The 18,316-nt window shown below is 42.6% G+C and overlaps 1 protein-coding gene across 1 annotated transcript in view; it reads right to left on the bottom strand.

The window, feature by feature from the left end:
- Positions 1 to 18,316, bottom strand: part of UBR5 (ubiquitin protein ligase E3 component n-recognin 5) — an 81,283-nt gene that overhangs the window by 21,878 nt on the left and 41,089 nt on the right. Inside the window, exons 23-41 of the mRNA XM_018559005.1 lie at positions 17,671 to 17,766; positions 17,375 to 17,498; positions 14,602 to 14,699; positions 14,357 to 14,505; positions 13,754 to 13,845; positions 13,486 to 13,632; positions 12,843 to 12,961; positions 11,159 to 11,285; positions 10,950 to 11,079; positions 9,015 to 9,175; positions 8,678 to 8,917; positions 6,769 to 6,889; positions 6,575 to 6,686; positions 6,361 to 6,492; positions 6,029 to 6,286; positions 3,709 to 3,968; positions 3,414 to 3,625; positions 2,873 to 3,100; positions 232 to 305 (exon numbers count right to left, since the gene is read on the bottom strand). Of these exons, the coding sequence (XP_018414507.1) occupies positions 232 to 305; positions 2,873 to 3,100; positions 3,414 to 3,625; positions 3,709 to 3,968; positions 6,029 to 6,286; positions 6,361 to 6,492; positions 6,575 to 6,686; positions 6,769 to 6,889; positions 8,678 to 8,917; positions 9,015 to 9,175; positions 10,950 to 11,079; positions 11,159 to 11,285; positions 12,843 to 12,961; positions 13,486 to 13,632; positions 13,754 to 13,845; positions 14,357 to 14,505; positions 14,602 to 14,699; positions 17,375 to 17,498; positions 17,671 to 17,766 (2,880 nt within the window). The remainder of the gene's footprint in view (positions 1 to 231; positions 306 to 2,872; positions 3,101 to 3,413; positions 3,626 to 3,708; positions 3,969 to 6,028; positions 6,287 to 6,360; positions 6,493 to 6,574; positions 6,687 to 6,768; positions 6,890 to 8,677; positions 8,918 to 9,014; positions 9,176 to 10,949; positions 11,080 to 11,158; positions 11,286 to 12,842; positions 12,962 to 13,485; positions 13,633 to 13,753; positions 13,846 to 14,356; positions 14,506 to 14,601; positions 14,700 to 17,374; positions 17,499 to 17,670; positions 17,767 to 18,316) is intronic.

Consider the following 18,316-nt stretch of genomic DNA (forward strand, 5'->3'; position numbering starts at 1 on the left):
CTGTGGAAACGGCCCCCCCCCCCCCCATTTCTTGAGTGGTGGTCACAGGAACAGGAAGTGAGTAAATTTCCCCAATGATGCCACACAGAAATTATAACCTGACAACATTGCTGGAGATGGACTAATCAAAATGTCCTGAAGACGCAAATTAAAAACAGATCAGTGCGCCAACAAATCCTATAAAACCCTCCTATAAATACACGACTTTGCTAAAATTAAACAAGTACTAACTCTGATTGGTGTCATCATCGTTCTCATGCTCCGAATCTTCATTGTCAAGGCCGAGTTCCAGGAGCTCTCGAGTTCTATATTAATGATAAAACTGCATTAAAGCTGAACTCTAGGAAAACAGCATTGCACACAGATGAAATACATATAAGAGCCGTTTTATCTGCCAAAGAATTTGTAATTCGGTACATCCACTCCCTAGATTTATACAGCTCTGTCACACAGTGCATCCCTGTCTTGCAGGGCAGGAGTCCTGATGTTTCTCTCCTGCAGTTAACACTTACAGGTCTGGCCCTTCCTTTGGCCTGTGACTGGAAATTGAAAGAAGCAGCACACTGATTAGCTCATCTCTCTGCTCTCTAATAATATGCTCCAACTTAGCACATGAGCACTTCTGCAGAAGTAAACTCCTTATGCTGCTTCTCCCTCTCCCAGTCTGCGCTCAAGCTGTAAAGGTGATTGTAAGATGCTGGTATCAAGTAATTTACTTGCACCAGGTCATAGAACGATTTGCATTTAAAAATATATTTAATGATGCAGTAATACAGAGCTGCAGTAATTTCTGTCTTTTAGATCTGCCCAGAGTTCAGCTTTAATTCAACCCAATATTGTCAGAGATACCAAACGGAAGTGTGTGTGTGTGCGTCAAACGGTTCAATCTAATGCAGGTCTCAAACCTCTACAGAAGAACCAATGAGCTCTCAACACTAATGTCACCTTAATCACTAACCTGTGCGTTTTATACATGGAAATACATAATGGAATCAGAAGAGCTAGTAATACAGATTTTATGTCCTGGAGGAAGTGAAACCTTTTCCTCAAGTTCCTGGATAACGTATTGACTTGGTGAGGGATCAAATCTGCACCATTACCTCCAGAACAGAGAAATATCTGGGCAGAGTTACTCTTTAAAAATAAAATTTCTGTGCTCATCGAGAAATCTTATGGATTCCATTGAGAGGCACCCCACCCCCGCCAGCACCCGGCAAAGCAATACTGAGAATATGAAAAAAAAGAAGGGAGGGACCTGTGTCCCAATGGACAGCAAGAGAAGGATTGTGCGTACAAAAATACTATTTTATTTCTTATCCATTGAGGGCACCAAGAATTTTTAGATTGTTAGGTAGTCCACATAACAAAAACTAACAGGCCCAAGAAAAAGAAACATGGGGACTGACTGCAGAACCCAAAACTTGAAGCCGGCATCAAATGAGGCCTGAAAATCTACCTGGTAGAAGTTGAAAACAAAAAATGGACCAGGTGGTAGCCGTGCAAAATGGGGAAAAAGAATGACGCCGAAAATTAGCGCTTTCTGATCTTCCAGAGTGTGCACGTCTTCACAGCAAATTGTGCAACCTGATCATTAACAGCATAGGTGTGGATGATAATCTATCGCGAGGGGTTTTAGACAGACCAAGTCACTGTTCCCTTATGGGGGGCATCCAGAATAGGGATAGAAATCAGCATTCCTGATGACGCAGTGGCTGAGAGATAGAATCTCACAATCTTAACATCCAGACAATCAGGGGACATTTTTGGCAAACTGAAGCCACACTGGAGGGATGGGAGAACTAAGTCCTGGCTGAAAAGACAGAAAGACGAACTACCTTTGACAAGGAAAGTCCTGGTCTTAAAACACACAACCTACTCCATATGCAAAAACAAAAAAAAGGTTTTCTTGCTGGATAAGGATACCAGTTCAGACACTCATCTCAGAGGTGATGGCTACAAGAGAAACAGGTTCAGATCCCATGGAGTCACTGGAGAATGAACAGAGGAGCTATATGGGAGATTCCTTGTACTAAAGGACTCAAGAGTGAAAGACTGTCTCTAAAACAAGATAGAACAGACTAAAATGTGGCCCTAGACTTGAAAGTGCCGAGTCCAATGCTGGTCCAGACCCAGCAGCAGAAAGATTTGTCCCACAAAGCACTACTTAGTATGCAAGCTCCGAGACTCTCACAAAGTAAAGTATTCATTCCATGTCCAATGATAGATCTTACAGGAAATAGAATTCCTAGCTGTTAGTTTCCTTGAAACACACATTCAGAGATGCGCCTGACCAAAAAAAAAAAAAACAGGGCTTCAACAGCCAGCAACTGTGTGGATTTAGCAGATGCAGCATGAATCTACCAGTGCTTATTGGTTGACTGGAGAGACTTCCAGGATTTAACATATCTGGCATGAATCTATAAACAGATGTTGATACAAAAAAAAGCTTCCAAATGAACAGAGACCAGCAGAGCTTAAGACGACACGTCCACTCTCCTGAAAACATTACTAAAAAACGGAGACATAATAGTTGTAGGCAGGGTTATTTCGAGCTGGTCAACATATATTTCTCCTGTAGGACAAAGTATAACACATCAGAATTCCCGTGTCCCTTGATGAACGGGAAAGAATCCTAGTTAATCCAAGAATCCTAGTTAATGCAGAATATGACTGTCTCAATGTGAAATTCTTGTTTATCCATCTAAAAGCAAAAAATGAGCTATAAGAAGAAAAAAAAAAAACTGCACAAAATGACTGGCAAGCTTCCACAGCTCCCTGCCTTCTATAATACTTCAAGTGGAGGGGTTAAAGAGATATGGAGCATTTACTACATACGCACGAATTGTTTATGCAAAAAAAGGTGAAAGTTTACCTTTTCCTCTCCAGCTGAGGTGTGTCCAATGTAGTCTGTTGGTTCATTGCCTTGATCCAGTAAATAAGAGCCTGGAAAACATAGGCCACGTGTTTCAGGGAACACACATCCAACACTGGAAGCACATCGGAGTGTTCATCATTGTGAGAACGCATTAGTGAGAGCGCATAGTTCAGAAAGTCTCCACGAGCAGACATTCCTTGACGGGCACTTAACAGGGTGGCTCTTCTAGAAGGAAAAAGCAACTTTACATTAAAAATTCAGAACCTGACAAACAAAGCAAAATGTTGTACCAATAAACACAATTCGTTCCTTACAAGTGTTCAGAGCAGCAGCTCTTTACACATATAAGGAGCAGACTGTGGTACAATATTAGTACCATTAGATAAGAGTAATAAGAGCCATATCAGAGCAGCAGCGCTTGTTAGTGTCCTTCAAAAGTTCACTACACAGGGTCCAGTGCAAGCTGTGTTTTCTTAAGCCACTTCATAGCACGTCAATGAACTCCATTAACCAGACAGTAATACAGAATATAGAATACCTTCTGCCTTCTAGTGTCCTCAGGCTGGCTTCTTCTCGGGCAGTCATGCGTTCTCTTCGGGTGGGATTCTGAGAAGCATGAAGAGGGTGGTTCGGGTGACCCGGATCTCCAGCCGAAGACAGTGCAGACCCATAACGCAGCTGAGCTTCAGTGGAGTCCATTATACTGACCATCCAGTTCCATGTTGGAATAAGCTTCTCCTCCACATAGTTCTGAAAGATCAGAATCGTACAAGTCAGAACAAGGAACATGCGCTTACAATGAGAAGTACTTACAGTTCTAAATAATGCCATACCTGCAAGTTAACTGCATCTTGGTAAGTCAGCTTTACAGCAGCGGGAATCTGGGAGTAAACCAGATGGTTGTACTTTGGGATGAGTCCCATTAAGTCCGATATCTGCCGAATAACTATGCTATAAGCCCTTGCCAGGCTGCTTGCTGATGTCAAGTAGCTACTGGAGTTGCTGGCTTCAAGAGCGGCTGCTGCACTAGAGCTTATGTTTCCACTTCGACGTAAACTAGATGGTTCAATGTAAATCAGAGCTCCTGAACTCGCTAGAGAGAAATATAAAAACATATGAGAAGTGTTAGAACAATGCAGAAGCCTGTTTACAATACAAGAAGTATCCCACCACAGTTATGTTTTGTCTCCAGTAATGACTAATGATCACGTGCCATCTTTTAAATCATTTTCATTCCACTGAGAGACACATTAATAAGTCTTTCAACTTTGGGTTATACTGCCTGCTGACAAAACTCCTTCGGCAACCAAGTCCCCCCTATTCAGAGCCGGATTCCTGAGACACAAAGCCAGGGACAACCAGGTCCTCCATGGCAAAACAAATCCAGCGACTGGACTGTCTTGTCCCACAATGACAGAATGTTGCATTGTATAAGTCTGGAGTAACTAGGCAAACAGAATTGCCTCGAAGAGGGTTACCATCAGACCTGGGATTCTCATGCAAAAGCAACTAGACTGGAGAGCTCAAATCTGAGATCAGAGCGTCTTGAAGTTTCCCTTGTGGAAGAAACACTCAGGCCTGCCCTGTGTCCAGGACTAGGCCCAGATACTCCAAATGATTAATTTTCAGCAACAATTGTTTAAGCTCCAGTATGTACCTGAAGCACTGTAATATGTAGCCAGTCCAAGTCGCATTTTCCAACAGAGCCTACACCAACTGTTCTCTCAACGGAGGATCATTTAAGTATCACACAATTGCCATGCTACAAGAATGCAGAAGGACTAATACTGCCGCCAGCACCTTTGTGAACACCCTTGGTACAGATAAGCAGTCAAAGGGCAGGGCCACAAACTGGTAGCATAAGTGACCCCCAGTTAAGTGTAGGAAAGATGGGGACATGTAGTTATGCAGCCACAAAAGCCAAAAAGTCTCTGGAGGTAGGCAATGACAATTTCTAAGCTCAAATGGAGATATTCAGTGTTTTTTGATCCAACATGGGAAGAATGCCCAGTTTGGGTTAGGGAATGGTGAACAGGATAGAGTAAAATCCATAAAATGGTTCTGCCTCAGAAGTGGGGCAATGACACCTTGGTCTAGAAAACCCAAGAGGGTCAATAAAATAATTTGGACCATAAATCCCTGCATACCTGTAGTAGGAAAAAAAAAAACCCCATTAGCTAAAAAGGCAGAAGAATGAAACAACCCACCCCATGGATGACGTCAGCACCGTGTCCCGCAGCTCCAACCCCTTCTGCAGTGGAATCCATCAGGGAACAGGAATGTTTATAGGCAACCAGTGACATAAGTAATTGAAGTAGCTTCTGATGCTTGGCCCACTCACTAAGCAAGTCTTCAGAGACGAGACAAGAACATAGGCAATGCCAGCTGCTCTGAAACTGGAAAGTGCTCAGTGGCTAACTTCCTGCCAGAACAGTCTGGAATGCGTCTTCAGCTTCAGAGGACCTGAACCCAGGACGTCTTCAGGTCCTAGGTTCAGGGAACCCAGGACCTGAGCGACCTTTCCAGGCTATCTCCCTTTTTTTTTTTTTTTTTAAACCAGGCTTGCTGTTTAAACCTACTGCCCTATCAGCAAACTGCAAAATGTAAAGCACTGAGTAATGCACTGGGGGTAATGAATGAATTGCCACAGATGACCCTCCCCCTTTCAGTCCTACTATGCTAATTATAAGAAGCCAATATGAAGACATTTACTGAAAAACATAAAAACAAAAAAAACATTCTTTAACATTAAGCTTGAATAATTATTTTGTTCCTATATCTTTGGTGCTCAGATTAGCAAGACTGTCATAAAGGCAAACATGGAAGAAAAAAAAAAAAAAAAAAAAAAAAACTGATGGTAGATGCCACAGATGACCCTCCCCCTTTCAGTCCTACTATGCTAATTATAAGAAGCCAATATGAAGACATTTACTGAAAAACATAAAAACAAAAAAAACATTCTTTAACATTAAGCTTGAATAATTATTTTGTTCCTATATCTTTGGTGCTCAGATTAGCAAGACTGTCATAAAGGCAAACATGAAAGAAAAAAAAAAAAAAAAAAAAAAAGACAACTGAATGTAGATCACAAAAGAAAAAAAAACCCAAAAAACACTAATCATCCAAAAGCAAAAAAGGAGGACAGCGACTTGCCTGCAGGGGTGGAAGTGCTAGAAGGAGCCGTGTTAGGAGTTCTTTGATTCTGCGTGTTCCTCACAGCCCACTGCATAGAACGGGGAGCCTGTGCAGCACCATTGGCATGGTTGCTGTTTGTAGACCTCTCCAAAGGCTCATCAATCATAAACGTCTCTTGGTCAAGGTCATCGCTCTGACTACTGCTGCTGTCAGAGTCACTGGAGTCATTAGACTGAGAGTCATCTTCAGAGAAGAAAGCCGGGACACTGCTGGCACCTGTAAGGCAAAGATTTCCCCCTTAGTTCTAGATCAACGAAAGACAAAGCAAGTCAAGTGTCAGTAATACCAACCTGCTTCCGAGCCAGCAGTTGCTGCTGTAACAACACTTCTGCGGCCACTCGCATTGTCCTGATTACTGTGATTGCTTTCACTGTCACTTTCTGTCTCAGCAGCTGCCAGAAGATCCAACTCCATGTCACTCCCTGAAACACAACTGATGTCAGTATACTGACTGGACAAAAAGCCGATACAGCTGAATACTATGGTCTACACAATGCACTGTACCATCTTCGTCATGCTCATCATGTTGTCCTTCAGCTTCAGCATTCTCTTCCCCATGTTCCTCTTGCTCATCGTGATGGTCTTCCTCACCAGCAACTCCTTCTACTACTTCCACCTAAAAATTAAGCCCAAAGACATCAGATAAGAAAAAAAAAAAAAAAATAGCCAATGAACAGTCAAAAGGATCCTGAAATTACCTCTTCCACATCAGCAGACACAATATCATCCTGTTCCTCATCCCTGCTTCTCACAGGCTGTGATTGGCTAATTCTTCTTTGCTGAGGATTTCTAATGATATAAGACTGTGACTGACTGGAACTAAAACAACAAATAAAGCGAAAATTAAGAAAAAGATCAGCTATACACATTGCTGTCTCTCTCCTAATACTGAGTGGAGAGAGAGTGCCATCAGGCTCACAATGATGATTGTTGATAATAGGTCATTATAAGCCTGATGAAGGGGACCCTGTGCGGCCCTGAAACGTTACGCTTAATTAGTGACAATAAGCGTCAATAGACAGACAATTCTTTGACTATATTACGGTGTGCTGGTGACTTTGCATGCAAGTTTGTATCCAGGCGGCACCATCCACGGTCATTTCAAGCACCCATCCTGAGTTGGCATATCCTGTAAGGAGTGTGGCAGGAGATCTGTACATGTTATAGAGCATTGCAAGGTACAGAAGCATCGGACACACCCAGAAGTGTTGGATTCTGAGGATTCCCGGGGCAGTGTAACTGGCAAAAGAGTTGTGGCTTTTCAAAGAGCTAAATATATCAAGCATTCTTTTCTGCAGAAAATGTGTTTTGGTTTTTTTTGGCAATGGGAGTTGCTTCACAAAAAAAGGAAAAAAAAAAAATGGTATTCATGGATAACAAGCTTTTTAAAGTGGACATGGCCATATAAGGGTAGGACCTAAATAAAAACCCATCAGTGAAAGCGAAGGTAAGCTATATACTTAGCTTTACAGGGGCCTTTGTGATAAAACTCTTATGGATGTTTAAATATCTGCTTCTCCCACGGCAGGACACAGGAGCAGACACAAGTAACCACAACATGCAGTGGGGGTGACCAGGTAATTGACACACCCAGAAATGTCAGATACTTGCAGTGTGTGAAGATTAGCAACACAGCAGTTTTATCACATGGGCCACTGGAAAGATAAGTGCATAGCATATTGATTTACAGAGTGGCTTTATTTAAGTTTCAAATAGTGCATTGGTCACGAAACTGTAATGGCTCAGGGGTCAATTTTTTTTAACGTTTATAGAAATAGAGAATTCTTTGAGAATAGCAATAGTCAGCTAAAACAAAACTTTATTCGGCTTCAATGTACCTAGAAGATGCAGCAGACCAAAGTGAAATTCAACCTGGTCAGTTATCCCAGGTTAAGGTACCAGCAGCGGATCCAGATGAGAGAGTGTATCCAATGTGATGCTGCAACATGTCCACAAGGATCAGCCAAAATCTGCTCGAATTGCAGAAAACATTCTCAGAAATTTTTCAGGCAGAAAATGGCCTGACAGTCAGCAGAAACCTTCATACTGAGGGAAAGATTTCTAAATAATCCATTTAGTGTCCCATGCACCTGTGAGCATAAGTGAAGAAGATATTTGAAGAAAAAAGAAGGATACTTGCTGCACTCCTTACCGGGATTCCCATATAGACAGCCGGGTGCTTGAAATGACTGCGGATGGTGCCGCCACATGTAGATATTCAAAGAACGTCACCAGCACACCAAATCCATTGACTGCATCAAGTGTTCGTTTATTAACGTATGCCGTCTCTCAGTTGCAAGAGCTTTCGGGGCCACGCAGGGTGCCCTTCATTAGGTTTAGAGATGACAGTGCACAACAGATCAACATTTAAATAGACAATCGTTGTGTCTAGATATGTCTATTTAAATGTTGATCTGTTACTTGTGCACGGTCATTTCTGAGCCCGATGAAGGGGACCTTGCGTGGCCCCGAAAGCGTTTGCAACCGAGAGACAGCATACGTCAATAAATGGTCAATTGATTTGGTGTGCTGGTGACGTTCTTCAATGATATTTGAAGGCCACAGTCTCAAAATATGCACTTGCGGAGAATACAAAAAGGTGCCTACCTGCTAGACTGGTCAGATGATGGCCTTGGAGGGAGAGGCTCAACAGAAAACAGTTCTTCGCTTCCCTGCATTGCGTCAATGCTTGTGCTGGCCAATGTGAAGGGTGCAGTAGGTCGGGCAATTCCCATTCTCACTGGAACAATGAGTGACTCTGCGACATTACAAAGCTCCTCTACTGCATATGGAAGCAGTGCTTGGAATACTCTCTTGCATTTGCCTATTGGCTGTGGAATGAAGTTACTGCAAGAAACAAATAGTACAGTGGTTAGAATCAATACAGTGTATGTATCCATATCCAGAAGATGCCTAAACAAAATTAGAATCAGGGTACACATACTTTTTCTTCTTGGAAGAAGCCATTTCAACGCTGAGTATAACAAAGACACGAGCCACAGAGCGCAGAAACCGCATGGTGACAGCTACCGCCTCCTCTCGACGTCCAGGAGTGTACTTGTTCTGAAGTTCTTTTACCAACGTCCCCAGCAATGTGTCCAGCAGCTTGTAAAACAAGACACACATCACTGAACACATTTGGATTTTTTTTTCTTATACATGTTGTACATGCCAGTAACCATTTCCCACCCTATTATCCTTCAGGCTATTGGAGAAATTTAGGCATTAGAACATCTCTGATTGTAACTAATTTGCAAAGCTTTAATGAGCTTAGAGATACAACTGGGAATCAAAAATAAAGGAAAAGGATCAGAGGGTGAAGAAAACTACAGGGTTGTTACTGACAAAAGGCACAATAAATCCCCAAAGCAAGGACAGCACCTGTAAAGGAACGAATATCAGCCAATTCAACAGGCATCGGCAAAAATTCAACCCAGTCGATGGACTTTTGGCCAAGGTAAATTATAGAAAATTGTTGGGTGGTAGTGCTTGCAGCTAATCAGCTTTAAGCAGTATTGTGACAGTTTCAAGCGTCGCTGTCAGAATGTAAAGGACACAGCAGGAAATTCGTCCATCCACGCTGTTAGCGTGGATGGAGGAATCTGTCAGACTTAGAAGTGGAGATGGGTTTTGTTCCTTCTCTTTTTCTTATAGTGGCTGTGTAATTTTTACATTTATACGGTCTCCTCAATGGCGGTTTTTAGGCTGCTCAATTAAATGATTTCAATGAGCACTGAAGCTGGACACGCACAGTTCTCTTTTTTTCTTTTCGTCCAGCTTCAGTGCTCATTGAAAACATTTAATTGAGCAGCCTAAAAACCGCCATTGAGGAGACCGTATAAATGTAAAAATTACACAGCCACTATAAGAAAAAAAAGGAACAAAACCCATCTCCATATCCACTGTATAATTCATGATTAATATTAGGGGTGCACCGACACTAGTATTGGTACTTATGCCGAGTATTTGGGCGAGTACTCGTACTTGCCCAAATGCTCAGATATCTAGCCCGATACTTGAGCTTGTGATGAGAGCTTCCCGGCCAATCAGGAAGCCGGGCAGCGTGTAATGACATGGCACCCGGCTTTCTGATTGGTTGGGAAGCCGGCTTCATGCTCCCTGGTCACCTCATGACCAGGAAGCATGGAGCCGGCTTCCCAGCCAATTAGAAAGCAGGGTGTCGCGTCATTACACGGCACATGGCTTCCTGATTGGCCAGAAAGCCGGCTCCATGCTTTCTACTCACCTAGTGACGAGAAGCATGAAGACGGCTTCCTGCCAATTGGCAACCCGGGTGGCAAGTCTTTACACGCCCCCCCGGATAATCAGGAAGTCGGGTGGAGAGTCATTACACGTCGCCTAGCTTCCGTAATTGGACGTCCAGGTTCGGCGAGTATTAGGCGAAAAAAACAGTATTGGTGCATCCCTAATATACGACTCCATGGTCCTGTTGTTCCCTTTATCAATACACAAAATCCCTCTTTTGTTTTCCAAGAACTTCATAAAACTTCAGGATTTAAACTTATCCGGTGTGAATCTCTAGGCCCGGTCAACTAGCTAGCAAAACTTCACAAGATTTTTAACTGGTATGAATCAACAAGTAGCTTTTAGTAGTATAGGTTCATTTGAACAAAATAAACTAAAATACATTCTTGTGAGGACACGAAGCGAAACTGGTAGGTGGGAAGGATTATATCCTTAAAGGCTTTTCATTTTTGTTTGCCTAGTGTCTATTTCTCCTACAGGTAGCAGCATTACGTATCAGATTTCTTCAGAGCTGTGTTCCTCAATGGATGATAGAGAAATGCATACATATGAAGGGAAACTGAATGTACAGAAGAACAAGTAGAAGGCCAGTGTAACAATCATTAATGCTTACCAAGATATCAGCAGTACACTTGACAATAAGGCAGTGCGTGAAGCAGTCAAGGCGAATGGTACCGCTCTGCTGATTCAAGTAAACCTGCTCTTCTGGGAGAAGGTGACCAATTCGACTGCTGGCACTCAGACTGAAGGAAAATAAAACCAACCATTAGTAAAGCCATCTTACAAGTAAAGCCTGAGACACTACACGCCACAACAACTTACGGGTCTTTGTTTTCCTGAGAGCCAAACATGATCATGGACTTAAGCGCATTCCAGTCCTGTAAGACACGTTCCAGGGCAAGCTGTGCAAATCTTGGGGGTTCTAAATCATGATCTGGCATATCAGAATCTGGAACAAAAGCTGTATCATTTTCCCATATGCAAGAAGAGAAAATTAGAAATGTCACACATCACAAACAAGATCTAAAAAATATCTGGAGGGGCCTCCTAAGGTTTAGTCTCTCAAGCACTGTCCTTGACTAAAGCCCTTTTCCGCCAACCTGAATTTAAATGCAGCCCATTAAGTTTAGGAAACCATAATCGTAAAACCTGGAGACCTATGATCAGTAGGGATGAGCTCAGGTTAGGACTGATCCCGGTCCGAACTGGAGCTCCTCCGAACAAAGTGCAATCAGTTGTGGGCCCAGCATTCCACGTCTTGCAGCTGCATGGAAACAAAGTGGTGGGATGCTCGCGATGTCTTTTTATCATATGAGATTAAGAACGGGAGGAGCTTCCTTCCATGTTCAGAAGGAGCTCCTTCAGGGTCCAGAGGAGTTCAGGTTTGACCCAAACCTGAGCTCATCCCTAACAATAACAAAGTCTTTAACTCCTAACGTACAGGAGAGCCAAGAGGTTTGGGTAAGAACCTCCACCCCCCCCCCCCCCCCTTCGGGGACAACGTAAACATCCCTTTCTCCTACCCATTCACCATTTTGTTTTTCCTTAAAAATAAAAACTTTAAAACCAAAAGGAGAGAAGACTCTTGATTCATTGCTGCAATCTTGTGCCTTTGTCATGACATCATGCCACTAAAATCTTTTGGAGCCCAAGAGGATCACATCACTGGACAGCCATGGGTCCACATCACCCAGGCAGTGACAAACACTTAAAAGGGACGTGGGACCCAAAGCGCAATGTAACCACAAATTCACACAATTATTTTGTGCTTTTAGATCAAATATTTGAAATTATTGACCATTAGTTCGTAAGGGGTGGGGGTAACTGGGGCCTGGAGAACAGCTTTAAGCGTATTAAATTGGCCCATTTCCACCCACGGAAATTCAAGGATGCCCCGCTTGCTTCTTTTCTGTAATGTTAGGAGGGGATGCGAGGGGTTCGTTGACCCTATCCGTACTGTGCTGGCTCATTTCAGTAAGATTTGAACAATGCCTGTCCTAACAACAGGTTAAAAGATTACAACCCTGGCACCGGCATTCACATGTTAATTAAGTTTATAAAAGAAACCCAATCATCAAATTTCAGTCCCGAGTCTTTCTATTAGGACAGATTATTGTGAAGGTGCTGAGAAAAACCTGGAATCAACTATGCTGCAACAAAACATTTAAAAGATAGGGGGTTTTCTCAAATTTGACTGTAAAAGGGGAAATACACTTTAAAAGATACCAAGTTAAATCTGATCTATTACTGTGCATAGGAATACAAGCCCACAAGGGGAGGTCCTTTAAGCCAAGTCCCTTTTCGTCTAAAGACATGGCTTATACCTATTAGTTCCGCTGCATCCCCATGTAAACATTTAGAGGAAGACAAGGGTGATTTTTTTGTAAGAAAATGTGGAAGTTTTTCTTTTTTTATATTTAACAAAAGGAGACCATTTGATATCACAAACCACTATTGGTTTCAAATTTTTAAAAAATCAAGCCCAGTGCTGAACTCAAGAACATACCTTCAGGATTGGCTGCTTTGCGGTTTCTATCTTCTCGTATGCGTGGAGGTCTGTACTGACAGTGTTCAACGGTCTGCCTGGCAACTGTCTGCACGAGGAACAGAAGAAGATGCTCCCCCTTAAAATAAAATTTAAAAAAAAAAAAAAAAAAAAATTGAACTAGGCTGGGTCTTGGCAAAATAAAACTAGTGACAGGGCAGGCAATGGATACACACATGGAAACACAGGCTCCTTGCTACATCACCAGTCCTTTGTAAACACACAGCTGTTTGCTCACATAGCAGCCACCATTCCAAAAGTCACACTACGTAACACTCAATTTAAGGGCACTGAAACTGCTAAACATATTACCTTGAGCACAGGTTATGTAGCGGTTAAGCCAGCACCGGGTCATTGGACAAACACCAGCCCTTTATCATGTATTTGGTGCCAGAGAATGTTGAGGGACTGAACTCCAGGCAAAAATAAACCAGTGATTGGCTGTGCTTGAACAGTTATCCTGTCCCTGGACATAAATGGCCCACTGCGGGCCCAAACCTGGAAACCTTTTTTTTCTCTTCTAAGGTTTGCAATGAATTAACAACAATGCATTTCATTCTAGGTCTGTTACTTAAAATAAATACAAAATAATAATGAGCAGTACCTGCTATTTGGCATTGTCACTAGATTAGTGATGGTCAGCAGTCGGTATAAAAGGTCTAGACGGGCAGACTTTTGGCCTGCAATTAGTGTCTTGCATTTACATTTCTCCCAGCAATCGCAGTAGGCAGTGGGTGATGTGCGCTTCAGCCTAACAAAAGAAAAAGAGATAATTCACTTTTACTTTATATAAAAAAAAAATTTAAAAAAAAAGAAGAACACACGCAAAAGGCTGCCCACAAAAAGGCAGAATAAAAAATAGTAGAACTCACTTGCAGTCGTGTCCTTTGTGGCATACCCTGGCACACTCCGTACAACAGCAGAGAGATTCCAACAAACCGCATGTTCTGCATTCAAATATGTCCTGAAAACAGAGACACATACAAGATTAAAAGAGGTTTTCCCAACAAAACATTTTACAATAGTTTATCCAAAAGGTCATGCATAATAAGCTGGGACTTGTGATGTTGAGAAGAAGTTTTAAAGCAAACCTTTACCAACAGACACCTGAAGACTGCCACTGGAAATAATATTTTAAAAGATGCCAACGGTCACCCAAACTCCTGAGCCGGCCGACTGTAACCGTGCTCCCTCCAGCCCATCTACCCCGCTGAAGCGATGGTATGTCCTTCAGCATCCTCATGTCCTATACACCGTGTATATAACATGATGACTCAAGGATCCTTAGACTGCTGCAGCGGAGGGGGAGCGAGGCAGAAGGGCTCGGTCTAAGAGCTGGCTGGCTCCCGAGGATCAGACGAGTACAACCATTTTTGAAGACACAAACAAGGATTTAACTCTTGCAGTGTGGGGGTAGCCCCATTGTAAGGGTTAAGAATTTTCCCCTCCAAGAGTTTGATTTGAACAGATGTTACCTGATTGATGTGCTCAGCACCAGTCCATGTGAAGCTGCAGGTGTCATTGCAGCAAAGAACATATAGTGGGGAGTCATCTGCATTTGTGCCAGGTGGGCAAATCATGGCCTTGAAAACATCCTCCTCTTTCTCATTGGCATTTGCTTCTGCTATAAAGTAAAATTACACAGTAGTCACATACATTTAAGTAGCACTACCATCAAACATGACATAGCACAATGCAAAGGATTCTTCGGTTTACTAACCTTTCGCTATTTTCTGTGCAGTTTCCAGAATAGTTATAGCTGCAGGGTAAGCTCTTCCACTTACAGCCGACATGAAGGGGGTCATACCTCTGGCATCCCTAGAAGGAGTATGTCAACTGTCAGTATTTATCCTTCATATTTCCAAAACTTGACATTTACCAAAATTCTTCAGATAAACAAATTTTGCCCAAAAGACTTCTGCTATGAGTACATGAGCACACGTTGTAGAATGTATTTAAGTGAGGTACAAAATTAGTTGTATGGGAATTGCTATGTAATGTTAATGACGGGGCCAATGCCATAATTAACCCTGCGCTGGCAGATCTCATTACCAGTTGTGAACTCAATTTGAACACTGTCCTAACAAAAATGGTTAAGCATAGAGAAGCCTGCTTTCTGGATTGCATGTCCCAAATAAGGGGAAAGGGGACAGATACAAGACCAGTCACCCTGCACAAGGAGAACAGTGATCAGTCTGTACTACAGGAAGAACCTGAACAAAAAGGCAAAAACACCATGAATCAAGAATACACATGCCTCTTAGACAATATTTTCTTATTGTGCTCTCTCTATTCCTTTTGTTGCTTGATCAAACTGATTCAGGCTATAGTCCCTAACATTTCCACCACAAGGATTTAAAACACAAATGCTAGCTGCTAACACAGCCCGCACTCAACAGGTTAGAATCCAAGCAGGGCATGCTCAGTGGCGCTTTTGGACAGCAAGGAAATAAAATATTACAGTGTCAGCACAGCAGCTCATGTTCACTTTGATGCGGTGTACTTGCCCTTGGGTGCAGAGTCAAGCTATTTCTTTTATATGAAAGTGATATGAAAGCACTGAAGTCAGTTAAGTCTTTGCTGGAAAAATAAGATCATTGTATTTCGGCGTGAAATCCTGTTCTTGAAGTCTATTAAGGAACACAGTGAAGGGGATTTATCAAAACTGGAGCAGGCAAAAGTGCAGCAGTAGTGCATGGCAACCAGACTCTTATTTCATTTTCAAATCTTAAACAAACCGAATAGAGAAGCTGATTGGTTGCCATGTACCGCTTCTCCAGGTTTTGATAAATTCCCCCCAGTATGTCTTTTACCTTCAGGTTATACTGCCTCCCTACAGAAGGACTGGACACTGACAAACAAAAACTGGGAACTGCCTGCAGCTCAAATAATTGCCTGATGCTGGTATCAGATGGGGCGACAACCGCCACCTTTTAGAACTAAATGCGAGAGCAGTAGACTAGGTGGGCAACCGATGCAGCAAGATCACACATTTCTCCTATGTGCTATGGCATTGTCCACTTGTATCCAGATCAAGTGACCTGCTATGGGGATGATCCTTCAATCTATAAGGATTCAGGTCTCCTTAAACTTCAGGATGTAGACTGGGAGACGAAAATTCCCCTTTGCCAACAGGATCTTCCAGAAGTTGGGAAGGAAAGACTTCCCCGATTCCAGAGCTGGAAGAATATTCCACTTAGTCTCGTTACCTTGAGGCGGGTGGGTGCTATTGCCTCTAGTGACATACTTCATAATGTTATCAAGGGTCCATCTGAAGTGACATAGTCTCTCAAAGAACCGCACTTTAACCAAAGTGGTTAACCAGAGTGGCAAAGGGTATTGACAAAATACCAATATGCGAGACAAGCCAAGACGCTTCAAGGAGGCTATCACAGCTGAAGCTCAAGTCTCCAGCTATCTGCTCCACACGCTCCATCAGTGAAGGAATAACTGAAGCAGTGGAATGATCTCTAAGGAATTACCATACGGCCTTGGTTTCACCAAGTCACAGCCAAAATAGGGTAAAGGGCCTGCAGCGAGAACTAGGTTTTAAAGAAGGATTCAAATGCTAAAATCGGCATAATCCTTGTTTGCAGGAATGTCTTCCATTGTCCTAGTCGATTTTCCCGTTAAGTTGGACCATTGGCAAATCTATAGTGGGTGTAGAGCATAGGTTTAAAAAATATTTTCCAGTAAGCATTAAGGGGGATGTCAAGGGAATGTTGGGGCGTTTCCAAGCCCCATAAAGGAAGACCAAAAAGAGCGGGCGCAACTGCAGGGGCTCTGAAAGATCCAAGACTGGAGCTAGCAGGCTGATTCACCAGTTCCAGAGTAGTGCAAACCAGTATCAATAAGAGTTAAACCCTCTACTGATTTTGGAGTGATAGCAGAAGACTGACTCCTCAAGGATACTTTCATCAGGAAAAGTTTAGAGCGACTCTGAATCAGAGGCAGAAATGGTCACTGACAGATGGCTTAGAAGTCGCTATGGACGTGGGCAGATCAGCCACAGAATCTGCAGGGGAAGGCACAGGAGCATGCTTAAAGCCCCGGTAGTCAACACCAGCCAGGAATTGATTCACAAAAGTCTTGCCTGACTGTAGCAGAGAGCCCTGTTGATACGGTAGGGGACACGGCCCGGCCTGGCAGAGCTAGAAAGGACATTGGATAACAGGATTCCAGGTCACAGATGTCAGTACTTTAGACGGAACAGAACAAACCGCACAAGCATTAGTTGAGTGTGAGCTGGGGACACCTGTAACATGTTGGAACCATGTAGTGGTAAAGCAACTTAGGCTCAGGGTAGCAGGCAAAGTCTGGTGGTTTTTCAGGAAACTCGATTCATTCCAAAATCATAAAAGTTAAAAACAAAACAAAATTTCATTCAACATCTGTCAGATGTCTGATGGCATTATCAAACACACACTCACTAAAAGACATATCAATCTCTCACACCAGGTCATTCGTACATTTTCCTTTAATGAGGGACATACTTGGCAGAGAGGAGGTCTCGGAGGTACGGCTGCAGAACAATGCTATCACACAATAATTTAAGGATGAAGTGAGCATTAGCTTTGCGATCCTTGGACTCCACTACAGAAGGCTCTGAAGAAGGCCCTACAATAAAAGCATATAAAAGTGTAAAAACAGGGCAAAAGTCGTCAGGATTTTATACACAAAACAGTAATTAAAGAACAGCAAAAAGGTACACCAAGCTAAACTGCATTAACGTAAGAATGTTTTATGGGATTTGATTTAGAGCTTATAGGAAAAGGAAAAGCAGTTTCACCTGGTATGGTTGATGTACTAGGCCCTTGACCTGTGCCAGTGGATGCTGTGGTTAGGGATCCTACTGCAGGGGCCAGGATAAAATCTATATCACCATCTTTTAGAAAAGAGAACAGCATGATGTTTACCAACACATCAGTCATTTACAATCCTGGATGTATTCCCCACATGTTTTGTAGGAGACACAATGATATACGACAACAGAAATAGAACAAAGATCACAGAACCAACCATTGTGTGTTTAATCTGCTCAGTAATAAAGGCAACACATTTGACTATTGTGCATACATATGGAAAACACACAGAAAATATGTGAAATTTCCAGTGGAAAATTTCAATCAGTATACTACCTCCGAAGCATAGCAGTAGTTTTGCCCCCTAGAGGGGTGTTGAAAAAAAGAAAAAACAAAAGCCTCCCTCTGATCAAAGCAGTGTGAGCAAATTGCAAAAATCATGCCAATATTTTCTGTACCCTTTCACAAATGGGACAATTCAGCTGCTGCTTACAGTACCTGGTGGACTAAAGTCAGATTAAAGAGGCCTTCAAAGTTTCTTACAACCTGCAAGGAAGGCAAGCACAGGAGCTGCCACTGCTTGCAAAAAGTCGAGCAACTGGTGCCAGGGAGAGGATCTTAGGAACAGAACCT

Source organism: Nanorana parkeri, unplaced genomic scaffold (genome assembly GCF_000935625.1).
Source record: "Nanorana parkeri isolate BGI_ZX_2015 unplaced genomic scaffold, ASM93562v1 scaffold16, whole genome shotgun sequence".
NCBI classification, from domain to species: Eukaryota; Metazoa; Chordata; class Amphibia; order Anura; family Dicroglossidae; genus Nanorana; species Nanorana parkeri.